Genomic DNA, 27,277 nt, shown 5'->3' with positions numbered 1-27,277 from the left:
AAAGTATAATAAGGGCATACAGAAAGGAAAGAAATAAGTGTTTTTTTTCAAAGAGTTGTTGCATCAGATCATCAGTTTCTGAAACAACTTTACAACAAATCATGATAACAAATGATTTTTGCCATACCCTATCAATAGGTCAAAAAAGATTTTCCAATAATTGAAAATTTCACATTTTAACAGTGTTCTGCATGATATCTATCAATTTTAAGAAAAAGAGTATCAATACAAATGGTTTTTGAGTGCAAAACTGGATAAGCAAAATGTGTTTATTTCGTTAACTATTTAGTATTGTAAAGTGAATGCTTAATATCCTAGTAAACCCAAAAGTTTTTGATCAATCCAAAATGACAGAATCATAATACATTCTTCAATTGACTGGTAGACTATTTTTATATTAAATAAAAGATTTTCTAAGACTCATATGCTTTTTAAACTCATTTATTTCACACTGTATCTTATGTCATATGCTGTGTGTCTTACTTTCATTGCTGGAACTAATGCAGGTTCCAAATATTCTAACTACATAATTTCCTAGTGTAATTTAGCAAAGGCCACAAATCTACCAGATTTCTTCCAAATCAATCAGCCGGGTGCCAAAGGGGTTTTTCATGAGAAACAAAATACACAGAGCTTATATAATTGCATATAATGTCCATCTCCTTTCTTTATCCTGCACTCTTATGTAAGCTCCTCTTGAGTAGAGTGATTTGCACAGAGTAGGAGCTTAATAAACATTAGTTGAATTAATTAGGCTTTCCCTTTTGACTCCCAACCCCACGTAACTACTGCTCATGTTTTCACCAGCAAACACCAGACAGCAACTAGCTCTGGGGCCCACACCCATCGCTGTCCCTGGGGAAATAGAGTCAAAGTCTAATCACCTGAGCAGAATCCCTCTTATTGAAAAGAGTAATCACCTGGTTCCCTTCAACACCTAAAACTCAATGAATTTCTTAGGCTTTCCCAGACATCTGTAAAGGTGCATGAGCTGTCATGAACTTCACTGACACAGTGAACTTGTTCTGGTAGCAAAGCTCCTTCTGTAAGAAGCTGGACGTACATAGTCAAGTTCTCTTGCTTTGTTGATTCTCCTCCCTGCTAGCCGCCCACCCCATTAAAGTTGAAGCGCCCTACCATAAAAGGCGGCTGAGACAAGTTCACCTCTTTTTAGTTGCTATTCCCATACCCACTTGTCTTGGAGTTGCTCCCATCTTGCTGCAGAAAGTGGGCCCCAGGGATGAGTTCCCTGACCAGATCATCTGTTGCCTGAAGAAGTGCACTTTCTCAATTCCTAACCCTGTACACTCCCAGGAAAGTAAGAAGCTCAAGGTGTTAGCAGGTGCTTTCAGAAAATCATTTCTTTAGTTTTGTTCAGAGTCCAGTTGGTTGAGTTGGTTGAGTCGCTTTACGATCATGTTATTGATTCTCTTAAGATCATCTATGTCTTTTCCTTCAGCTGTTAGTCTTCTTGACACATCATCCATCTTGTTTCCAGTTTGAACTTCAAAACAGAAAACAGACTGTGTTACATTGGTTTCCACTGTGTTCCACTGAAATTCATCAGATCCCCATGCTGGTGCTCAGCTGATGCTGAAAGACACTCTTGGAAAATCCCGTTCCCATATCCATGCATGCCAGAAGCCCAGGAGAGAAACTGGTGAAGGCTGAAGTTGCCTATCCAGGGAATTGTTTTTACAATCTCTTGGTGCCAACCTAGACTACCTTTGGCAACTTCACACCAATTATGGCTAAAAAAGACCTTGCTGTGAGCAACAAAAGGAAACTGTCAGCATGTTTGATTATCCTCCCAGAAGTGATGCTATGTTGCTTTATTTTGAGACCCATTCTCAGAAAAAGGTTTTTGCTCATTTGAGAAATTACATTCTTTGGGTTCCAGCCTATTTTGACATAAGTCTGCTTGTTCTGAATTACCAGCCCAAAATGAATGTGTAATAACTCCCCCTCAGTCCATGCATTAGAATGGAAGAAGAATATTTTCCAAATACACAGGACCTTTGGCAATAAGATACAGAATGGAACACTTTGAGGTTTGCTTATCAGAGTTAAATTTTCTAAGATGGCTAGAGGAAGGATTTAAGATAATAAACTTAATGTATCTAACACAGAGCAATTATCCAATAAAAAGACACTCTTCTTTATTCACCTGATCTTTCTGTTTCTCATTTAATATGACTTTGTTCTCAATAAAAAACACTCAAGGCAAATATAAAATAAATGCTATTCATAAAAGTGGAACATAGTGATGTTGATAAAGTACATAGTCTTTGATGTCAAGTGGAGTGTCCTTGAGCCCCATTTTGGCACTTATTAGCAACATGACCTTGGGCATATTAACAGATCTCTCTAAATCTCAGTTTCAGCACTGGTAAAACCAAAATAATAATGGATTTGGCTGGGCCCGGTGGCTCATGCCTATAATCCCAGCACTTTGGAAGGCCGAGACGGGAGGATCACCTGAGGTCAGGATTTCGAGACCAGCCTGGCCAACATGGTGAAGCCCCATCTCTACTAAAAATACAAAAAATAGCTGGGCATGGTGGCTCACACCTGTAGTCCCAGCTACTTGGGAGGCTGAGGCAGGAGAATCGCTTGAACCTGGGAGGTGGCATTGCAGTGAGCTGAGATCATGCCACTGCACTCCAGCCTGGGCAACAGTGAGATTTCATCTTAAAAAATAATAATAATAATAATGGATTCTACGCTACAGAGTTGTTATGAGGTTGTGAGCAAAGAGGTATCAAGGGCTTAGCACAGTGTCTGTAATATTGAGTAATGACTCAATATACAGCATTTGGTATTATTTCCCTCAATCTTGCTACTTATCTCACAGAAAAAAGAATTTGGCAGAGGGTTGTTTACATGTCTGTAGACATACCTAAAATTTCCTAATAGTTTAACTCGGTCATTACCCCCAGGCGGGTGTGGCAGGATGACATGCCCAGTATTAATTGATGTTGGAGTAACGGTTCAGAATACTAGCCCATGTGCTCTTTCTGGCATTGCTGGTTCAGTAGCCAAGCCTCCCCTAATTGATCATCAGATGCAAGTTTGCAACTATTGTAAAAATAGTGCACATGTTAGCTTCTAAATACAAAAGGTCATCAGCCCGGTGCAAGAGAAGCAATTAAACATGACCCCTCCCTCCCAGTCCCAATCCTTTTCTCCAGAGGCTAGATAAAGACCTTCAAGCTGCAAGGAGGGAGGAGTCTTTGGGGGAGGAAATGGGATTGGAAGCGGTGAAAGGGTCATCATGAACTCTGCCCACCTGTCTCCTCTCATCGTCATCATCACCTCTGCCTCCTCTAATCCTGAATGAAATTAAATTAGAGCCCTTCCAAAGGCTACAAAGCACTCAAGGGTGAAAATGACAGTGCAGTGCACCCAGGCAAAAAGTATTAAAGATGACACCTTCCCTTAGGCTCTGTCTGCTCTTAAGTCACCTGGAAGAGAATCAAAATAATTCCAGACGAGAGAGGAAACTGGTGGGCTCTGTGGGAAGAGGAAACGCTCAGAACGGGAGGACAGCACCACAGGTGGACAGCACCCCTCCCACATCCAAGGCAGAGAGGAGGGTGGCGCTGAAGCCTTGAAGGATCTCTTGACTGAGAAGCTGAGGTGGGGAAGCCTGAGTCACTACTCAAGGTCACGACATGCATGGCCCAGGCCAGGAGCAGCAAAGCAGGTTATATTAGGAGCAGGTTGCCTGGACAGGATCAAATTGGAAAGAAGCCACCTTTATACATCTCCAACACTGTTTCTGGGGCCTTGCACAAGCCCTCAAGTGCTTCTCATTGATGTCTAGGATGATATGCAAGTGAGAAAACCTGGGAGCGAGTTCAGTTCGAAACCTCAATGTTTCGATGTTATAGATCTGAATTTAGTGGAGAAATCTAGGCATTGGATAAAGTAAAGCTAGAATCAACCAGAATAAGTTGCCTTCCATTGGGCAGCTAGAGGCTCCAAGTGAGAAATTAAAGTGCTATAGAATTATTTAACATACATATTCATGGACTTCTGGCACTATGGGCTTCTGCAGTGGGTTTGTGCCCAAGGGACCCTGTCCTCAGTCAGTGGGGTTCACTCAAGGCATTCCTTCTTCTTTCAATGTAAGCATTGATGACCAGGAAGCATTGACTGGAGGGTGCAAACTTTGCGGGAGCAAAGTTAACCAGCTATGAATAAATGCACACAAGTAATAAAAAAGAAACCTGTGGTGGTACTTACCTATTAGAAATATCACGAAAAAAACCAGTGCCAGGCTGACAATCAGCACAATTAGCAGCCCCACAAAAAACAGACTCCGGCTTCCATTTCCTGAGTTTGTGCCAAGGACTGGGATTGTGTCCTCTAGAGCTAATATGAAATAAACAAAAAACAAGGACAAAAACTGCTCAGCATACAACTTGTCAGCAGAACTGAACAGTACCCCAGTGTTAGACCATGAGTAATGGATACACCCACTTTCTCTCTGACAAGCCTAGAAAGTGACTTCTGTTTTTTTGAGACAGAGTCTCGCTCTGTCAACCAGGCTGGGGTGCGGTGGCTCTATCTCGGCTCACTGCAACCTCTGCCTCCCGGGTTCACGCCATTCTCCTGCCTCAGCCTCCCGAGTAGCTGGGACTACAGGCCCCCGCCACCACGCCCAGCTAATTTTTTGTATTTTTAGTAGAGACAGAGTTTCACTGTGTTAGCCAGGATGGTCTCAATCTCCTGACCTCATGATCTGCCCTCCTCAGCCTCCCAAAGTGCTGGGATTACAGGAGTGAGCCACCGCGTCCGGCCGTGACTTCTGTTTTAGGAATGTCTTTGGGCACAGAGAAATTTGTGAATTATTTACCTTCTTCTCTATTGGTATTCAAGGAATAAGCAGGGTTAAGCTACCTCCTTAGACCTGTTTGGAAAGTTCTTTGAAGACTGTCTTAACACTGAAATAGCAGAACATGAATTTTTGTGTGTGGGGAGAGGGAATATAGAAGTTAAAGGCTAAAAGTGATAGAAGTTCTATTACCCTTTCCCAAAGTAACCCAGGAGTAAAACAGAGCTGGTTGTGGGACACCTATGCTGGGTGGAAGACTCAATTGAATGCTCTGGGATATCTCCCTGGAAACTTCTTTTATTATAGGAATAATCAGTTAAGCCTACATCCATTTAAACAAAAACGGCCCTGACCTATTTTGATTTTTTAAAGCTGTGTTCTAGATGGATATGCTCTGGAAGCAAGGTTCTTTTAAATGCTTTGCAGTTGAACTGAGAATGCAGCTACATTTTATCAACAGCTTGGTTCACTCAAACCAAGAATAGACTGCATTTAATCACCATTTTGCAAGGTCTAGTTGCCTAATAACACCCAGATTATTAGTTGCAGTGAATAAGCAACGCAGAAACCTGGGGTAGTGGAGATGATTGGATTACTTTTTGCATACTCTCCTACGTTGAATTGGTCCCACTCACTGTGCCACTTGATTATGGACAGATGGGTGGCTTATGTCCCATGCCTTACAAGTACATCCTATGCCATACCCTTCAGCCACTTTTGCTTCCTAATCAAAGCAACAGCATAGGGCTGACACCTAAACTTCTACTTCTATTGAGACTGACTGCGATAAAAACATGAAAATTTGAACTTATTAAAATGAAGAAAAAAGGAGGAACTTAGAAAGGATTTAGACAGGAAATAATAGATATAAAATTGGGACAATAAGTTTAGAGTGCATATGAAACAAATGGCAAGTGAGCAATTAACACTGGTGTTTGAATGTCAGCATTTAAGCTAGAAAAGATGGCACTCAGAGTGATCTGATAAAGCTCATTTATAATATTTAGGAGGCAAGATACACATTTAGTATCTAGCAGATTTTATTTTGCTTCCCCTACCCCCTTTCTCCAACTCTTAATTGCGCAATTGGTAACTTGTAAGTAGAAAATGCTCTGGATTGAGCATTCTCTCAGCAATCTGCTATAAAACAACACTCCTGTGGGAAGTGCTCCCCATCAGTAACCTAGCCATGGTCACTAGGAGAGGGATGAGCCAGCCTCCAGGAGTCCAGCTCTGCAGGCTCCACCCTTTTCCAGGGACAGAAACGCCACAGGATCTCAGAATATTTGAAGTCAAGAGTTCAAATCTTGTGTAGGATCCAAGAAAGCCCACAATCCTGTCAAGTATTCAGAAAACAAAAGCAAAATTGCCCAACAACAAATAACATTTCCAGTGCCAACCTCTTCCTAATGCCCACTCCCCCCCCACCACACCCACACATCCAGTCAGCAGTGGCTATTTTTAGGTAGCCTAGAAGCTAGGAAGGGCTGCTCTGCCTTCCCCAGCACACATACGGAACAGTTGCTGCGATCCGGCTGGACAAAGGTTTAGTTTGTTTAAGTCATTTATGGAATCCACCACATAAAGCTTTCCATCTTCCTGAATGCCACAAGAACCAGTGTCCTGGGAAGAATGAGTCATTGTCCCTGGAAGAAAACACTGATGTTAAAAACAAGAGGTTGGGCTTGTGAACTCAACTTCACAAGAACCACAGCCATCAGGAAGCCAGACAGGCCTATGCAGAACCACCCACAAATAGTATTTTCCACTAAGGCTCTAGAGAACTTGGCTTATCCAGAAAAAAATATTTCCTTCTGTGGACCACTTTGTAATCATTCTTTTCGCTTTGCTTGCCAGGAAGCTCACAGTCAAATGTGTGGCCCAATTTTAAGAATTGTACATCCATGTATACCCTGCTTATCTGCAAACGCTCTTTTCTCCTCCTCAGATGTCTCAGTTCTGCCTATATTTTCCCTGGATCTGTTTTTATTTTGTAACTAATTTTAAAATTTTTCTCTTTTATTACATTGTTCACTTTCTGGTGAGATGCCTCAAATCCTTTGTGCAAGAAGACTAGGTAGACAAAATTAAGTTAGTCAGCAGTGGCCACAAAACATTCTGAAAGAAGAGAATATTACCATGAACAATTCTAATTGCAGGAGGCTTTAATAGAAAATTGCAATTTTTATAGCCTCCCTCCATATGGCATATAAGTCCTTCTCTTCACACTATTCCTTTAGCCATAAGATGCTGACTGTGAGTCCCCAAGACAACAATCTTAGCAAACTTAGCTGCTATAGAGAGGAATCCTGCTAGACTTCAGGACCTCTGAGATCTCTTCCACCTGGGTTTCCCTTAGACTGAGGTCACTTATGTAATAGCTTGAGGTTTATTAAATATTAAAGGTAATATTCTCTAATGACAGCACAACTGCAAGCAACACTGAAAATCCTGAAGAGTTTAAAAGGTTTACATGGAGATGTATCTCTAGCACAACAGAGAACTTGTGGCCATTTAATTATGTGAAAAGAAGGCTCTAGAAATACAAATTTCAATTACTATAAAAGCTTTTCCTTTCATAGTTATCGAGTCTAATCGTGATAGAGGACGTTTGGATCTAGAAAGGGTGTTAGATGTGCTTTAGCTCCCATCCTTTCCGCAAATAAGGAAATGGAAGCTCGGCGAGGTAAATGCCCAGGATCACACATTTGCCTCGTAGCAGAGCTGGAATCGGGCCTTCTATTCAGCGTTCAGTGGGCCTTTTTTTCAGCGTTCAATGAGTCTTGCTTTGTGCTACTTTTCTTTTCTATATCCCTTCCTAATCCTGCCTCAAGACTCAGCTCAAACATCACTTCCCCTAAGAGGAGAGAACCAACCTGTCTTTCCTTTTGCCTTTGCTGGATTCTTTACATTCTTCTATCAGAACATCTACAGTATTTTATTGCATTTATTTGCTTACATCTTTGATTTCCCCCGATAGACTGAAAACTCCTTAGAGTAGGGACCAATCTTATTCTTCAAACGCCCAGTGCCAGGTTTAGAAGTTGGTGACTTATGTTAAGATGGAACATCTGAAATGTTTATTTAGGATTTAAATCTCACCATTTTCAAAAGAATTGGAGGCAGTTAATAATCAGTACATGAACAGAAATAAGATTGAGGATAAAAATCCTCATGTGATGTCTATCTGGACTCTAGTAAAGTCAAGGTGATAAATATAGTGCCTGTGTGTATTGGACAACACACTGTTTACTTCCTGTTATTGCAAAAATTTCCTTTAAAACTCAACTACAGAATGAAGAGCAATAAAGAGCTGGGAGAAACCAAATTCAGAAAAAAAAAAAAAAGTATACACCTAAAGAAGATATGGGGAAAAAAAGTATCAGACATTTACTGAGCAATTTAAACTTAGTCTAAAATATTAAAAAAACAACAATTTCCCAGTAATACCTAAAACTACTGGTACTTGTGAAAAATGTGCTACCAGAAAACCCTAGCTAAGAAAGTGAGCTCAAAAAGTCATGGACTAAAAATTTTTTTTAGAGTTAAAACTAAAAAAGTGTGTTTCACTTATCTTGAAATTTTAATTAACAAGAACAAACAATTCCCTGAGTTTTCAGATAAGATACTACCATAGCACTTTATTGACATTACTGAATTCCAAATATACTTCATAGAGCATTCCTAAGGAAATGACTTGATATGACAATTAAAAAAATTAAAAAGCTGCAGCAAATAGAATAAAAGGGCCTTAGAGGTCAGTCAAATCTTATCCTTTTGCAGTTAAAACCAAGGCCCCAAAATATTCACTCATGCATAGTCACAGATTTTAAAACAATTCTTTTAGACGTGTTTTATATTTTATCATCCGTTTATACTAATATTTGACCAAACAGTAATATTTGACCAGGAAAAAAAGTTTTATGTGTCACATCACAGGACCACTGTTCCGCACAGAGCTTCTATTTTAGGTGTGGTAACTGAAGCACGGTTCATTTTGGATCTCTGACTTAATAGCCTTGAGCCTTAGCTTCCCCTTCAGGAATGTATCTGCTGTTGCTTAAATTTCATACTGAGGCTTAATCGATGTTTACAAAACAGAGACCTAGCTAGAAAATCATGGCCACAAAAACTGACTTTAAGAGTACAGCTAATAAAATCTCCAAATTACTGGCCTTGCTATCTACTCAAAAGGTGACTCCAAAAAAAACTAAGACAACAACCTAGTGAGCCATGATGTGCTCTGAAAGAAAATGTCTTCTTTAGAGCGAAGTCACAATGTAAATATATGCTATTCCAATATTTTTTTTAATGAACTGCAACATGCAAATGGAAAAATAAAGAACTACCAGAGAAAACTGAGTTGGGTGCTGTTCCAGGGCTCCAAGAGCCTGCAAATGACTTGCAAATGACTCATGAGTCTGCTAGTAAATGGATACAAGATCACATGGCCCTAAAACCAGGCCCCACAGCTGTTTGACATCCAGTAGTTGCTATCTTTGGCATCTCCAAACGAGGGCATCTAGGAACAACCAGCAAGGCTGGAGAAGGCAGTGTTACTAGCAATTCTTCGTCACACTAACTCGACCCTCCTTTCAACTCCAGTGTGCAAATTTGCTTATTCACCAAGATTGGCTACAACAGCATCCCTTTAACAGAACCCTTTCTTATACCTTGACTGGAAACATGTAAGTAATTTCATTTTCCTCTGGTTTAGATCACTGCTAACAGTTGATTTTTTGTCATTTAAGAATTCTTTGACTATTTACAAATAAATATTCCGACAAATAAAGATAATTGTCTATGAAAAACTGCCTGGTGCTTTATTTTTTAACCACAGGTGCTTGGTATCAAACCATAGAAATAACTCACACCAGTATTGCTTGCCACAAAATCGGAATTGTTATAATAGGGCATAATTCAAAGCTAATAAGCAGTGTTATTGAATAAGTCATGGTAATTTGTTCTTTAATTTCATTTCCGAGTCAATGCCTCTTCACATTCAGGAAATAATTTTTAAAATCAAGTCTAAATCATTTCTATCAAAAATGAAAAACACAGAGCACATGCAACAAAAACTTCCCAGACTCAAGAATCATAATTCAGTCTCAGTAGAGTAATAGCATGCAAATTACTTACAAAAATGTGAGCTTTGACTGCTAGGTTACCAGAAAAACAAAACAAAACAAACAAACAAAAACTAACTGTTCAGAAGCGACTACAACAAAACTTTTCTATAAATTCTGTAGTTCTCTCTTTGCCTTTCTTCAGCATACGGGTGCTCCTATGAGGCCCATAAGCCCCAGCATGAAACTGTTGGTCTATATTGTGTTAATTTAGCCAAGCAGTGTAAGATTCCAAATCCTGACTTTTTTCATAATGTCTAAGGTTTTTAGTAAATATATTACTAAAACTATGCTTTAAAAAGAAAACAACAAAAAAACACCATGCCCTGATTTAGTTGGTAACTGACGAGGTTTTTATTGGACTGAAGATACCGTCCTTATCTGGCTGAAGCAACTGTTAGCTGACACCACCTTTCCAGCACTCCTGCCATGGTATGCTTCCATATATAAATATCCTGTAGCAGGCGGAAGCTGCCACTATGATGACTGACTTGCAAACACTCCAGACAAACCAGAGAACTGCAATAAACATGGACAGAATATGATTATGACATTACAACAAGGACGACGGCAGGTCAGACGCCTAGTGCTTCCAGTAGCTACAAAAAGCGATTGTGAGTGGGCGATTTCATGGCTACAGACCCACCACAGGTGAAGGAAGCACTCCATCTCATCAGCCACCTTTCCTTTACAAAGGCTTTGTTCTGTGAGTGTCTGCACATCCTGCTTTCTCAGGAATAACAGCCTTCCATTTATGTGGTTCCCTCACATACATGCCAAGGAGCTTCTGCCCTCTGCTGTACATAAAAGATGCTACAGTGATGAGGAGACCAACTATCCCAGCAGGATACTAACAGTGAGGTTGTAAACAGCCGTGCAATCTTTTATCATCCTCACTTCCATTGCCATGGCTTGATGGACATTATTCATCTTTGAAACATTTTTCATGTCAGTGAGAAAATATGTGTTCCACAACATTTTCTTTGAGACAGAGTTTTGCTCTGTCGCCCAGGCTGGAGCACAGTGGCATGATCCCAGCCTACTGAGACCTTCCTGCTTCCAGATTCTCCTGCTTCAGCCTCCCGAGCAGCTGGGATTACAGGCATGTGCCACCATGCCTGGCTAATTTTTTTATTTTTAGTAGAGATGGGGTTTCACCATGTTGGTCAGGCTAGTCTTGAACTCCTGACCTCAAGTGATCCACCCACCTCGGCCTCCCAAAGTGCTGGGATTACAAACATGAGCCACCATGCCCAGCCCAAAATTTTCTTTACACCTATATCCCATACGGACCTCACTCTGCTTTTGGGGAAGAGGAATGTCATTTTTTTTTCCCTTCACACTATCTAGTCTAAGAGGGAATGTCATTTTTTCAAGCCTCATCTGTACCCAAAGACTAATTCTTGGAGGAAGACAATATAATTAGTAACTTTTCTCAGAAACATATTATACGTTAAAAAGCTATGTCAAATTTCTCTGAATAATGAAAATGTTCATGTTAGCTATTATGCTGTTTTTAAGAAATCTCCCAACTACCTGATCTGCCTTGAGCCATGTATCCTTTGAAGATATAATAGAACTGCCTCATTTTGGGGCATTTACTACTTTTCCTCTCTCCTGTAACTTCTAACTTTGTGGAATATTAACCTCCCCTGAAGGAGGAAGGAAATGGAGACTAAGGAATTTAATTGTTGAGGGATACACTGATTATAAGTGGCAGAGATGAGATGTAAACCCACACCTCGCATTCAAGTCTGAATTCAACTATACAACAGTGAGGGGGATAAGACTGCCTTTAGACCAGTTAGACTTCTGGAGAGCCACTTAAGAACAAAGCAAGACAACCTACTTCATTTTAACTATAACGTACCTGCAAGACCACCTTTAAGAAGAGTTTTGGGGCCCAGCGCGGTGGCTCACGCCTGTAATCCCAGCACTTTGGGAGGCCGAGACAGGCAGATTACCTGAGGTCGGGAGTTCGAGACCAGCCTGACCAAGGAGAAGCCCCATCTCTACTAAAAATACAAAATTAGCCGGGTGTGGTGGCACATGCCTGTAATCCCAGCAACTCAGGAGGCTGAAGCAGACTATACCACTGGACTCCAGCCTGGGCAACAAGAATGAAACTTCATCTCAAAAAAAAAAAAAAAGAGTTTCGGGTCACAAAAAGAGATATTCTCACATGAAGTGTCTAATCTAGGGACATTCTCAAGTATTTGCTTTTTCTTTCATATATACATCTCAGGGTATCTAAATTCACTCCCAGGAAATTTAGTACCCATCAAAGAGGAGTCACAGACAATGAATACTTCAAAATGCTTGAGCCTCAAAATAATGAAAGCGGGCAAAATTAATCAAGAATCAAGCAATGAACAACTAGTCTATCACACAGCATTTTTCTACTTTCAAGGAAACACAAGCATTCTTACACATTGAACACCCAGCCACCCTTGTCTAGCAGTTACAAGTTTCATGAATAAAGTCACCTGCATATAAATTCAACATGCAGATTAACACTCTATATCTTCTTCCTCCCAAAAGCCCAGTAAAAGAGCAGGAGTACAAATTACAAAACCAGAAAAATTAAAATAGGAAGAAACAATACTGAAGAGCTCAATAAATGTATTGAACATGGTAAGAAGAGTGGTATCTGCCTTAGCAGGGCTATCATGGATGAGTGACAGTAGGACTGACCCTGCAGAATTCAGGCAGGCCTAGGATTTAGAGGCAAGAGTGTGGCGTGGAGCTATACAGAGGCAAGTAATTTAATGCTAGCCAAAAATAAAATGCAATACAAATTGGAAAATTGTCTTAGAGAAATATCCCAGACAGAAAAAAAGATAAGGCCCAAGATTCAATTTGGGAGCTCCACTATGTCATAGAGTTCCAGAACAAAGAAAATGAGGAGGAAGACGAGAGATCAAGAACTTAATATTTTCCAGCTTGCCAATCCCACCAAAGCACAGTATCATGCAATTTTAGAACACTAGAAACAGAGATGCTGAGAAAACAAACAAAAATAAAAACTGCATCAGATATCTCAAGATTTTGCAAATTAGAATAGAGCAATGCCTTCAAAATTCTGAATTTGAATACACTTGTCAAAATTTTCAAAAATTCCAAATTTGATTTTCCACCTAGAATTTCCATGCAAACTATCTTTCAGAAATGTGAAGTCACTAAGTAACTGACTTACCTCTCACGCACTCATTCCCAAGAAACTACTGAAAGAAGTGCTCCATGTTAACAAAGAAGTAAATTGAGACATGGGATCCAGAAAATGAGGGATCCAATTGAAGAGAAAGAAAAACAAATCCTCACGATAGTGCTGTCTCAGGAAAACTGCTGTACAATTGGATGAGAGAAACTAGTCTAGATTGAAACAAGTACAGAATCAAGAAAAGTTGTGACAAATTTATTTGGGACTGTTTGGGAAGAATCAATTATGTGCATAAAAGGCCAAAAAATAAGACAATTAACTCCAAGACAAAACGTTGTATGAGAATGAAAATGTAAGCACATTAAACTAATTCGCGAGTGAACACACAAGTACGATCACAGTTATGCAAACAGGTACATGATCTAACCAAAATAATATTAGAAGGATGTGAAACGATAAAAGAAATTTTCACCTGTCTTATAGTAAGCTGACAAATGCCTAAAAAATAAATGGCTGTATAATCATATTATTTAGAAACCTAAAACCAAAAACTGAAGGCTGAAAGAACCGAGCTAGAAAAAACTGAAGGCTGAATGTCTCTTGGGATGGGACTGAGGAATGGGAAAGGATGGAGCAAGGGGCTTTCCTTATTAGCCTTGAAGTACCATTAAACTATGTTCAGGCTGGGCATGGTGGCTCATGCCTGTAATCTAACACTTTGGGAGACCAAGGCGGGCAGATCACTTGAGGTCAGGAGTTCAAGACCAGCCTGGCCAACATGGTGAAACCCCATCACGACTAAAAATATAAATTAGCCAGGTGTGGTGGAACACACCTGTAATCCCAGCAACTCAGGAGGCTGAGGAAGGAGAATCGTTTGGACCCTGAAGGCAGAGGTTACAGTGAGCCAAGACTGCGCTACTGCAGCCCAGTCTGCGCAACAGAGGGAGACTGTCTCAAAAACAAACAAAAACCTATGTTCATATAACACTTTGATAAAAATTCATTATTTATAATTACATATACATACATATATGCAATTGAATATCTAGAAGAAACTACCATTTGCAATCTCTTTTCCATGGTTCTAACCTACTTGGAACATAACCAAGTGACAACATACAAACAAGTTCTAGATTCTAAACCTGTTTTCCACTGCACTATAACTGGGGGATGGGACTCAGCTACAGTGACTCCATAAGCCAGCAAATGATTTTCACCTAGAAGGAGCACCAGACTTCCAAGAGTTGTTGGGATGTGGGAGGGGAACACTAGTTTGGAAAAAAGACCTTAAATGATTTTGATACTTCTCCCTACAGTGTATATGCTTCCCTACCCCTCACTGCGACCTAGAGCAAGAGTATCAAAGAAACAAGTCTACGGATTTGAAATGGCATGTTGCTTACACTATATATTTTAATCTAAAGTTTATTAAATGTTAACGTGTTGTCAAAATGCTTTTCATAATATGAAAGAAATATACCTCATGGGCAAACAAGCAGCAATATTCTTTTTGTTTTGCTTTTGAGACAAGGTCTCACTCGTCACCCAGGCTGGAGTGGCACAATCGTGGCTCACTGCAGCTTTGACCTCCTGGGCTCAAGTTATCCTCTTGCCTCAGCACCCAACTAGATAAAGAGTACAAGCACTCACCACCACACTCATTTTTTAAATTTCTGGTAGAGACAGGGTCTCGCTATGTTGCCCAGGCTTGTCTCAAACTGGGCTCATGCCATCCTCCCGCCTCAGCCTCCCCAGAGTGCTGATTATAGGCATGCGCCACACTGCATGTTGCCAAGCAGAAATATTCTTGAAAGTCAGAAACCTTAATCCCAATTATGTATTGCTACATTCTTTTCATCTACTTTAATGTTTGCAAATAAACACATAAAGCTTTGTCTCCCTGCCCACCTGGCCTAGTCATTTTGGACTCTGTACCTCAAAGCCATAAATAATGTTTCTTCTATTAGAAGAGAAGCACTTTCAGTGTGGAAAGAAATCTTTATTTCAAAGTAAAATGCACAAAGTCTCATACAGCAGATAAAATCAGTGCTACTGCTCTCAGAGGTTAAGGTTAGCAACCTTTCTGGCATATGCTAATTCATCATGAACTCCCAATAGCTGAACTGAGTGGCTTTTAAGTACAGCTATAAGGTCTCATGGTATAATTCCTTTTGTTGATGCCAGTGACAGGATTTTAAAAGCTACATTCCATTAAAAATTAAAAATACAGCAGCTTTTCCAGGGGAACAAGATCCCAAAATTGTATCTAGAACTCTTGTCTAAGATATTAAGTTAAATATCTTGTATGTATATATCATTATAGTAAATCAGTATTCTTGACAACCACAGTGTAAGAAATTAAACTTTGGCTAATTGTTTTCCCCATCATGAAATCAAAGTCTTTTGCTGTCTTCATAAATAAATTATGACCAAACATTACAAATACTTTATACATGTTTACTGATTTACAGAGAATATTTAATAATCAGAACTCACCAGTTTCAATACTGTACATTAAATTATAAGCAATATAACCACTGCTACAAAAGTTATCTAAGTTAATCCAAGATAAAAACTGTGTCTAGAGTTTAAATACATTGAAATAGAAAAAAAAATAGAAATTAGAAAATAGTCTTCAAGTTCTGAAAATCTAGAAGAATTCTCCAACATCTGCTCTCTTATCTCGACATTTGCTTCTAGCTTTGGTTCGAGCTTTGAAGGCTGCAGAGTTATATAAATGCTGAAATGAAGAAAAGGAAAAACGTGCATCAGTAAGACTTAAGATATTCTTACAAGACAGAGAAAGGGTAAAAGTCACAAAGAAAAGAAATGAACTAATTTGACCCTATAAACATTTAAATGTTTACAAAACACACACAAAGAATGAAGGAGAAAAACAAAGAGTTAACGGGGGCCAGGCAAGGTGGCTCACACCTGTAATCCCAGCACTCTGGGAGGCCGAGGTGGGCGAATCACGAGGTCAGGAGATTGAGACCATCCTGGCTAACACGGTGAAACCCCGTCTCTACTAAAAATACAAAAAATTAGCCGGGCATGGTGGCACATGCCTGTAGTCCCAGCTACTCAGGAGGCTGAGGCAGGAGAATCGTTTGAACCTGAGGCAGCGGTTGCAGTGAGCCGAGATCACGCCACTGCACTCCAGCCTGGGCAACAGAACGAGACTCCGTTTCAAAAATAAATAAATAAAGAGTTAATGGCTATTCCATATTAAGAAAAGTACTAATCAAATTGTAAAACGCCAAGAAAATAAGACAATTTCAAAAACCAACAGTGAAAAATGGACATCAACATTTAATTTCATCCAAGAAAAGACAAATTATGACTAATGTGGAAAATAGTCCTACTTGGCTGTCAATTAAAACAAGGAAAAAAGTGATGAAGTGCCATTTTAATACCAATTAAATAAACAAATTATTTAAATTATAAAACTCAATGGTGTCAAATCTTTGTGCAACAGCTACATGCCTTCATTCATTGCTGGAGACAATTTAAATATTGTCTCCAATATTAGAGTAACTTTGGAAGGTAATTTGGCAATACATTATGCAGGGGATTTCTTCAAAAAAATTATTCGTAAGAGAAAAGTACGTAAAAATATTAATGTTTCTTAAAAACTTAAAATGCCGTACAAGAAACAATTATGTGGATATAAAACTGATAAAATATCCAGGTTCTATAAAATGTAATTAAACACTTCACACCCACCAGAATGGCTATAATTAAAATAATTATTAGTGAGGATGTGGAGAAACTGGAACCTTTCTATACTGCTGATGGGAATGTAAACTGGTGCAGCAGCTATGGAAAAGAGTTTGGTGGTTTCTGAGAAAGTTAAATGTAAAACTATCATCTGACCCAGCACAATTCCACTCCTAGGTAATTACCTCCTAAAATTGCAAAGAGCCTTTCAAAAAAATTTTGTATGTGAATGTTCAGAGTAACACTATTCACAATGGCCAAAAGATGCAAACAGCCCAAATGTCCATCAACTGTTAAAATGGATAAACAAAATGTGATATATATCCATACAATGGAATATTATTCTGCCACAAAAAAGAATAAAGCTCTCTGATTCATGCTACAACATGAATGAACCTCCAAAGCATTATGCTAAATGAAAAAAGCCAGACACAAAAGGTTGCATGCTATATAACTCCATTTATATGAAATCTCCAGAAAAAGTAAATCCAGAGACAGAGAGCAGATTAGTGGTTGCCAGTGGCGGGGGGTAGCGCAAGGGAAGTGACTGCTAATGAAGAGAAGGTTTTCTTTTGAGGTGATAATGTTTTGGAACTAGAGTTGTACAACATCATGAATGTAATAAGTGCCACTGAACTGTATACTTTAAAATAGTCTGTTATATGAATTTCATCTCAGCACACAAAAAAATACATAAATTAAGGATTTTTGAAATGTAGGCTGGTCGTGGTGGCTCATGCCCGTAATCCCAGCACTTTGGGAGGCCAAAGTGGGTGGATCACCTGAGGTCAGGAGTTCGAGACTAGCCTGGCCAACATGGCAAAACCCTGTCTCTACTAAAAATACAAAAATTAGCCAGGTGTGGTAGTGCACACCTGTAATCTCAGCTATTCAGGAGGCTGAAGCAGGAGAATCACTTGAACCTGGGAGGCAGAGGTTGCAGTGAGCCGAGATTGCACCACTGCACTCCAGTCTGAGCGACAGAGCAAGATTCCATCTCAAAAAAAAAAAAAAAAAAAAAAGAAAGAGATGTTAAGTAAAAATGATATTAATTACTATTTAACTCTCTTAAGTTTCCTCATTTGTAAAATGAGTCTGGTACTTCACTTAGCAGGCTATTATCTGATACAAAAGGACTATGTAAATACTTATTCTTAAACATAAAAACTCCATAGAATAAAAAGAAACAAATAATGAACATCATTCCTATATTAAGATAGAATTATACATAAAATATATACGTACATATTAAATTTTAACGTGTTGTCAAAATATGTTTCATAAAATGAAAGAAATATACCTAATGGGCAAACAAGCAGCAATATTCTTTTCTCTGTTTTGTTTTTGAGACAAGGTCCCACTCTTGTCACCCAGGCTGACATATATATATATATACACATACGCACCCCCCACACTCTAAATGCTTTCTGTATCTTTAGTACAGCTATTCTATGTGAAGCATCATGAAAAACAAACTCCACATATAGGTAGACACAGCTAAGTTGCTGACACCAGACAGAATCAAAGCTTTGGCGCACTTAGTTTTATTAAAAATAAAAACAAAACCTACCCTTTCAAAACGAGAAATCTTCATCGTTTTAAGCGCTGCAGCATCAAGCATCACTGGCGGTCCAAGTTCAAATACATTTCGAAGGAATTCATTTGACTTATGTGAAAGAAAAAGGTGGTACAGCTCAGTATTAAACATTATAGTTCTTTTTCACTAGACAGAGTGACTCTGATTAACAGAAGTTATGTGGAACCTACAGATAAACTTAGATCACTTATTTTCTGTTTCTCAATAGAAGAGCAAATTGTTTTCAATGCCTTGAATCCAAGAAAGCTATGTCAAGCTATTTGCTTTCATACAGACATCAGTAACCGTCCACCCGACTTTAACAATACAAAGAAAAAAAAAGGAACAGCTTCAGATTTATTCAAGTCTACTTTCAAAAACAAGTTTACTGTTTTCTAACATGTGGAAGCACTCTGGATACCTAATTAATTTCAAAAGCCAATTAAGTGAGCTATATTCAAGACTGCTCCCTACTTTAAAAGCAAATACGTAGAAAGGATGACACTTACCTGCAAGTGGTACTGCATCCCTGATCCAAGAACCTCCTTAAAGGTGTCATAGGTGTGTTTTTTTACCCAGCAATCAATATACATGCGTTCAGGACCAAATTTAATGGTTTCTGTTGGAAAATCCCGTTCCTAACCAATGGAAGAACCAAAATTACCACAGGCACTAAAATGGCCCAGAGGGATCTTATGTAAACACAATTTCTAAACGGTCATATACATGCTGCGATATATGAACAATATGGCTTAAACTGATACTGCCATACCTGAGATGTGGACAAACTATTGCTATCCTGTATGTGAGGGTGTAGAATTGGTCTAGTTTTGATAAACTTGAAGGCACAACTGAGTTTCAGCAACAATTAAGGCAAAAACCACATTGTTGAGAATACCTTTAAATTTCAACAGCTCTCAAGAAACGTAAAAAAAGTCAGGTGTTTTTAATGGCCTAGGATGGGAGAGGGAAGAAAGTTGCAGAACAGTCAGGAAAACAAAATGACAGCACAAGCAGGGGGTGAAATGATGGGCAGTAGGGATCCAGGGAAGGAAGTGAGGGTAAATAGGGTTAACTGACCAAGCAAAAAGGAAAGGTCCAGCAACCAGAGGGCTCCAAGAGGTCTCAGGCTAGGTTTGTAAGAAAATAAGAGGTAACACTAGAATCTAAGATTTTAGTGATGAAACAATTCTGTCAGAAGACCATTTCAAAGGTGTAACCATGGGAGTGCAGCCCAAATGACACGGAAATAAAAGTCAGATGGATAAAAGTCAGCTGGAATAGTGGCAGAACTTGTCAAGAAGAAAACTGGCTACTTAATTCTTTGGCAAATCATGAGTATGTCAGAGTAACCAGGAAGGGAGGAGCTGACTGCCACAGGGAGAGGAGAAAGGAGGTGGAACTTGAAGGACAAAACCACTCCACCTGCCTTCCAGACATCTACCTCAGCCCCTTCTCACTCAGCAGACAAAGTATATAATGTAATAGAAAAAACCGTCAACCCTAGACTTAATACGGACATGCAACTTGCGGGCTTGTGATTTCATCAAGTAACTTAAACTTGTTGAGTCTGTTCCCTTGCCCGTAAAATGGGGCCATCTTTACCTATACTGAATGAGGGTTATTAGAGGTGTAAAAGAGGACATGCATGTGAGGCAAACACAGTGACCGTCTGGTGCGTAACAGCAGCTCAAAAATAAATAAATAAATAAATAACAGTAGAGTTATTTCAATCTTCTTTATTTCAGAAAACATTAAGGCACCAGGAAAGAACTATTTCCCACCAACCCTCTATAAAGTCATCAGCATCCTTACCTATTATCCTCTTTCCTGTTGGTAACAGACAAACCTCTGTCCCTCCACAACTCAAGGTTAATCCCAATCTTTTACATATATAGTCAATCCTCCATATCTGGTTGGTTCTGCATCACGGATTCAACCAACCATGGACTGAAAATATTCAGAAAAAAATTGCAACTATACTGAACATGTATAGACTACTCTTTCTTTCCACTATGCCCTAAACAATAAAGTATAACAACTATTTACATAGCACTTACATTGTATTAGGTATTATAAGTAATCTACAGATGATTTAAAGTATACGTGCATAGGTTATATGCAAATACTATGCCATTTTATATCAGGGACTTGAATACTCAAATTTTGGTATCCGAGGGGGATCCCGGAACCAATGCCTCATAGATATTAAGGAACAGACAACATTTTCAGATGCTCCTTTCTCCACGGGTTCCTTCTCCATAAACTGTCTCTAGTATCCAGAACAAAACAAAACAACAAACCTTCCCGCAATCTGGCACTACATTCCAGCTATCAACTCTCTTCCCCTTCCCATTACAGCCAAGGTTTTTAAAATAGTCAAGGCATACCATCTTCACTTAATCACTTCTCACTTTTCAATCCACTTCAATGTGGCTTTTCCCTCATCACTCCACTGAAGCTGCTCTTATAAAGGTCACCAAGGACCTAATAGACAGACCTAAGTGAAATGTTACTCTCTCACTTGACCTATCTGTATATAGGATTTGGCCATGCTCAAAGAGCACAGAACAGTGGGTTCAAATTTCAGCTCTGCTACTTAACTATTCTTTATTCCTTGGTCCCCATTTCTCCTTCAAAAGGAGACTATTCTATTGCTTAAGAGGTATAATGAAATAAGAAAACTGCATAGCAAAACACCTAAAACATTAAGTGCTTGCTGATTTGAGGAATCTATGAGCCTCAAGAAAGGTTTTAAATAAAAAGAAATGGTGTGGCAGCCACTACCACACCTAAGATGTTTACATATCCTTTGTGGCAGTTGAGCAACCTTCATTTAAAAGACCCATCTGAGAAGCTGGGTGCTCCAGAAAAAGCCAGGTTCCAGTGAAAAAAAAAGAGAAACAACTCCTAGCAAAGCCCTGAGAACAGGCCTTTCTCTGGCACATGCACTGAAGCAGAGGCTGGAGGGACAAGGGAGATCCTGAGATGAAGAAAAGAAGGTGGGCGGGTAGATCACTGTGGGATAGGAATGGCTTCCATTTAACAGTGCCTGAGGAATACACAACAAGGGGCTGTTAATACTGGCGTAAGCTGAAATGTCACTTGTGTCTTCCTCTGAATAATCAGTACTGAGTGCTATGGCTGGCCCGGTTTGAGGGCCAGTAGAGACCCTTACAATCTACTACTCAAAGGGGATCCATCAGGGCAGAAAACTTGAAATCAGGTCCATCCAGAAAATCTAGGACATGTCATTATATCTTTGGAGACTACAGTAACTCAAAAAAAAATCTAAATATAGGAATAGTTTATAGTTACTTAAAGAAAATGGCTTACTTTAGAGATACTGCCACACTAATTATAAGACTAATTTTTAATTCTTAATATTGATATTTGCTCTAGTTAGGGGTTTTTTTGTTTTTTAGACTATAAAATCCAGAGTAAATATAAAATACTACTATAATGTGATAAGAGTCAGCATTAACCAAAAGTATTTAGATCCCAAAGGATCTAATTTGTATCCTAGATTTTACTTTTCTAAAAATAGATTAAAATTAAGAAAGTAGGGTACATATAAGAATTCACTGGAACATATTAAAACTAGATCTGGGGTGGGGTCTCACCATCTCCAGTTTAAATTCTCATTTTAAATTTTCACACACACATCAAGTTGAATGACATTTTGATGATATTCTTAAAATAACTGCTGTATCAGATAGCAATAATCTAAGAAACACACCCTTCAAATCCAAGAAATATTTACCTGGCCGACCAAAAACAATTATTAAAGTTTTCAGTTTTCTCCAGTGAGATATCTTTTGTCCTATAGTTCATTTTAGCCATGCATTCTAAACCAATTTATTTGCCATATAGATTGAAACAGGTTTGAGGATTACAGAAGAAATTCAAGCATCAGATAATGATTTTAAGTGGCCTTGTTAAAATGCTGGGTTTTGTTATTTCGGTTTTTAGCCTCCAGCTTTCCTAGAAAGATCACGAAGATCTCTGGCACGGTGGCTCACGCCTGTAATCCCAGCACTTTGGAAGGCCGATGCAGGTGGATCATGAGGTCAGGAGTTCAAGACCAGCCTGGCCAAGATGGTGAAACCCTGTCTCTACTAAAAATACAAAAAATTAGCCAGGCCTCGTGGTGGGCACCTGTAATCCCAGCTACTCAGGAGGCTGAGGCAAAGAATTACTTGAACCCAGGAGGTGGAGGTTGCAGTGAGCCGAGATCGTGCCACTGCACTCCAGCCTGGGCAACACAGCGAGACTCCATGTCAAATAAATAAATAAATGACAATCAAGCTGGGTTGGAGTCTAAGGGGTAGGCAATAACTTATTAAATTCACAAAAAACACTGTACACTAAGAATGTATATGATAAGCACCATGGTTTAAATGATGACAAAAATGCCAAGGTCAAAGACATTTCTATCACTATGGGTCTTTTTATTTAAAAGAAAAAAAACTAAAGTATCTTTATACACCAGCATTAATTTTCCTTTGTTTGAAAAATAAAATAAAAAAAGTCTTCACTTATATTGTTAAAGACCTGCTAGGTCGTAAAATGAGAAATTATTTTCAAAGGTGAAATTCAATCAACAAAATGGTCCAATTGTCAAGTTTAGTCTGAAACGATCCAATTTCAAAATGAGAAGCTATTACAGCATTTAAGAAGCCTACCTCCACTGCCCTCAGGACATCTCTGAAAACTGACCGCTGCTTTCTCTTGTCTACTTTGGCCCGGTGTTTATTTCCATCTGTTGCCAAGGCCCTAAGCATCTGCGTCAAGGACTCCATGTCTTCATAAAAAAAGTCCTGGTCAAGAAAAGTAATTTTGTTTCCTTTATTATTGTTTTTCTTTTCTGACCTCATATAGAGCTAACAAAGAACAGTCTACCTTTGGAAAATATCCAGTTGCATAAGGCAATGTAAATCTTCATGGTATTTAGGGACTAGGCACACATAAACACATATTTTCATGCAAAAATCGAACCCAGAAATGCTGACTACAAGATGATGTACTACAGCAAAACAATTAACACTTCCCTTCCAAGTAAACGCATCCAACAAATATTTCTTGTGTTCCCACCATACGTAAGACATTACTGGGATTTCAAAGTTCAGTGAGAGACAGATATACCAATATAGCTTCTACCCTTGGCTCCCCAGTCCCCAAACCAAACATTCACAGACTTCCAATTATTCTTATCCCAAAGGCATAAAGCTACTAGTAGTGCTTTTAAAGCACCTACTTTCTAATTTACTGCCATATTTCAAATAAGCAATAAAGCACATAATTCAGGTGATTAAATTATTTAAGGCAAGAACAAGTTTTAATCCCTTTTGGGGGACAGCCGAAAAATGTATTGAAATTTGCTGTGACCTTAAGCAGATTATGGGCTTCCTTGTCACAGTTAACGTGGCTATGCATTTAAGAAGTCTCTTTATTTGTGGTGTTTTTATTTCCTAACTCCATTTTACAACCACACTAAAAACTAAAAAATGAGTCAAACTTATTTAGCTGATCAAAACTAGAACAGACACTTTTTACTAAGAAACCAGGAGATGGGCAATCTCCAGTTCTAGTTTATTCATACATGTTTAACATTTATTGTATTAGAGGTTAAGAATCATTTAACTTATTATATTAAAATAACAGCTCTTCTAGGCCTTCTTGGTTTCTTTTAATGTCTAAAATGAAAAGGATTATTACACTGGTGGAAAATAAGCTTGAAATTAATGTGACAGATATTCTAGCTTTTAAGTACATAAATATCTTCTTGTCATATTTCCAATTACATATTCTTAACTATTCCAACAAATGTTTTCTTCAAATGTTCCAATTCAACCTCCTATATCTAAGTTAGAGACAACACCCATTATTAATAAGATGCAAAGTGGGTATTAAAATAGACCAAACTGTGTTTAAATTCCAATGAATCAGATTGCATCATAACAAGATGGGAATAATTTTATTTATAAAAAACAAGTAAAAAAAAAAAAAAAAAAAACAAGTACATTTCAGGGACTAGCAGTCTCCTACTCATTTTATTGGCTACTTGTTCTTTTACAGTATTTTAAATATATATATGTGTGTATATATGTATATGTAAAGGGTTTTTTAATTTGTATAGAAGAATAAATCAAAATTTAAGAAAATTCTATACATTATTTTAATTTGTTCTAAGAAGTGAGAATCACTGCCAGTGATTATCAACTGGGGATGATCTTACCTCCCATTGAACATTTGACTATGTCTGAGACATTTTTGGTTGTCACAACTAGGAGAAGGGGGTGCTATCGGCACCTAGTGAGGAGAAGCCAAGGATGCTGCAAAGTATCTTTCAATGCACAAGACAGGCCCCACCCCTACAATAACAAAATATAATCCAGCCCAAAATATCAACAGTGTGTGCTGAGATTGAAAAACTCCACTGTAATATAATCTTAGCAATGGATAAAACCCAATCAAGTTTAGTTTGTGAATCACCAAATTCAATATCCTATTAAAACTTGAAAAATTAAATGCTAAGTATTTTAGAAAAAAGACTCTATAGAGTCATTAAAAACACAAAAAAAGGAAGGAAGAAAATAAAATCTAACACGTAACAAAAAACAGTCCATAAACAGCTTCTAAAAGCCTATTAATAGGAGTTCAGGATAATTATATAATAGAGCTGTACCACTCTGGGACAAATAAGAAATGAGCTCCCAGAGAAATAAATAAATATCTTAATATACTCTTATAATAATAAAAAAAACCAGCAGTCATTACTACACAACAAGGTCAAAAGTCCTAGATCAGAATCACAAATCTACTACTCTCCACACCAAGTTCTATAAATTATAAATCTATCTTATCATCTGAAAAAAAGATAATACCCAACCTTTCAAACAATGGTTGTAAGCATTAAAAAGACAATAAATTCCCCAATAAATTCTGAAGCATTAACTATTTTATCAATATTCTAGACTTGGAGGTATATAGAACTCACATTTTTAAAAAAAATCTGTGCAGCAATCACAACTGTATGAGGCAGTTTAATATCATATTTAAGACATAGGTTTTGCAGTCAGAACATCTAGGTTTGAATCACAAGCACCCCCCATGTAGATCTATACAACCTCAGACAGAACTACATTAGCAATCTGTCTCAGGCTCCTCTTATGTAACAGTTATTACCACCCACATCTCATAGGTTTTTTATAGGGAAATGAACTATTAGAAATATATAAAACACAGGACATAAACATCCATTAAGTTATAGATCTTACTGTTATGAACAGCCTGTTTGAATCTAACAGAATATAAATACAACAGAATCTAACACAATATAAATACAACAAACTGGTCAGCTGAAGATAATTATTTCATAGCAAAATAACAGTTACCAATTAAATGGTTTCAAAAGTTGAATGGAATTAGGATGAAATGAAACCAAAGAAAATTTTCAGAAAAGTTTAGGCAGACAGGGTGAGATGCTTAAGGTCACAAAAACTAACCATTCCCCAAACTATTATTTCTATACACAAGTCACTGGAACACTCATTATAAACAAAATAAGCTGGGTCTTGGATAGCTAAGTATTAAGAAATAAAAATCATACAAAAGCCTAATATTAAAATAAAACTTGAGGCCAGATGCAGTGGCTCTGTATCTATAATCCCAACACTTTGGAAGGAGGAGGGAGGATTGCTTGAGGCCAGTACTCTGAGGCTGCAGTGAGGTATGATCTTGCCACTGCACTCCAGCCTGGGCAACAGAGTGAGACCCTGTCTTTAAAAAGACTTATTTATTTCAATTCCTGATAATCAAGGCAGAATATCTTTGTCAAGGTATGGAGATATTTTTACACAGGGTCAGTTATTATACAAACAAGGGCAAAAAAACAAGAAGAATGCTAAGTTGCTGCTTCTGAAGTATAAAATCTAGGTGATTTCAGATTTGGCTCCAAGGAGTATATTTGGTCTTTGATTATCTTTTTTCACGCTGTGCTGTAGCACTTCCCCTGTCCACTCAGCTGGGGAATGGAATGGGTGAGACCTGGAAAAGGTCTAACTATATTTTGTTAAATTTTCCCAAGTGGGGATTGCACCAGCAATGGCTCCCAAGATCTTAATTCTGCCCACCAAATAATGTCTTATATTAAGTTACTCTACAGTTCCTAAAAGGCCACTAGTAGACTACTGCCAAACGCAATACTCAATTCAACCAACATTCCAAGTAACAGCTAACACTTACACTGTACCTATCATGTGTTCTCAAAAACTCTATGAGGTTGTGACTAATAATTTATCCATTTTAATGATAAGGACACTGAGGCATAGAGAAGTTGCCCAATATTATCCAACTAGTAAGAGAGAAAGAGATCTGAAGGTAGGCAGAACAGCTCCAGAGTCTACTATTATCTAATTGGTTATATGGCAAACATCCATTAACCTAGAACTCTCATAAAAGAGTAATAATTACTAATTTCAACTTTGAACACAGTTATTATTATTATTTAACCAACTCATTCATTAAAATTCAACCTAAAAGTTAGCTCTTCGTAAGTTTTTTTTCTAAGTCTCTCAGGCAGAATTCATCACATCACTAGATTTCAAAGTTAATAACATCAGAAAGTAAGTTAGCAAAAAGCCTTGAATAATTCAAAACTCATTTGCTGTATGAACCCTATTTTAAATCTGTCTATGTATTTCACTAATGCCCTGGATTTAATTATTGAACACCCTATAACTATCCCCCAACCAGCACCCACATATAAAAAATTAAAAAAAAAAAAAAAAAAGCAAATAAAAACACTAGGTTCTGTTTTGTAACCCAGTTCATTTTTGTCCTTGGATAAA

General features: G+C 38.2%; 2 protein-coding genes across 5 annotated transcripts in view; both read right to left on the bottom strand.

Moving 5' to 3' along the window:
• Positions 1–425: 425 nt before the first annotated feature.
• Positions 426–15,699, bottom strand: LSMEM1 (leucine rich single-pass membrane protein 1). Of its 2 annotated transcripts, none has more exons than XM_054559688.1 (4): positions 15,626–15,699; positions 6,355–6,486; positions 4,249–4,377; positions 426–1,504 (listed from the first exon to the last, which is right to left on the bottom strand). In XM_054559688.1, exons 1-4 carry the CDS (start codon positions 15,642–15,644, stop codon positions 1,365–1,367), a joined length of 420 nt encoding a protein of 139 aa, XP_054415663.1. In that variant the 5' UTR covers positions 15,645–15,699; the 3' UTR covers positions 426–1,364. The 2 variants fall into 2 exon arrangements, with proteins under 2 accessions (XP_054415663.1, XP_054415664.1); XM_054559689.1 differs by lacking the exon at positions 15,626–15,699 and adding an exon at positions 7,800–10,299.
• The window catches only part of IFRD1 (interferon related developmental regulator 1), a 25,598-nt gene continuing 13,428 nt past the window's right edge, over positions 15,108–27,277 (bottom strand). For 2 of the 3 annotated variants that reach the window (XM_009243154.4, XM_054559687.2), the window contains exons 9-12: positions 23,111–23,245; positions 18,935–19,063; positions 18,420–18,515; positions 15,108–15,869 (exon numbers count right to left, since the gene is read on the bottom strand). In XM_009243154.4, the coding sequence (XP_009241429.2) occupies positions 15,780–15,869; positions 18,420–18,515; positions 18,935–19,063; positions 23,111–23,245 (450 nt within the window). In that variant the 3' untranslated portion in view covers positions 15,108–15,779. The remainder of the gene's footprint in view (positions 15,870–18,419; positions 18,516–18,934; positions 19,064–23,110; positions 23,246–27,277) is intronic. The other variant, XM_024249797.3, reaches the window with a different exon arrangement.

The sequence above is a fragment of the Pongo abelii genome, chromosome 6 (assembly GCF_028885655.2).
Source record: "Pongo abelii isolate AG06213 chromosome 6, NHGRI_mPonAbe1-v2.0_pri, whole genome shotgun sequence".
Taxonomy (NCBI): Eukaryota; Metazoa; Chordata; class Mammalia; order Primates; family Hominidae; genus Pongo; species Pongo abelii.
This window is presented reverse-complemented; position numbering and strand designations above follow the sequence as displayed.

Coding starts and splice junctions, on each gene's coding strand:
- LSMEM1 (XM_054559688.1), bottom strand. Junction 4,378..6,354: donor CGGATCGCAGCAACTGTTCC/GTATGTGTGCTG, acceptor ATTTCATATTAG/CTCTAGAGGACACAATCCCA. Junction 1,505..4,248: donor TTTCGTGATATTTCTAATAG/GTAAGTACCACC, acceptor TCTGTTTTGAAG/TTCAAACTGGAAACAAGATG.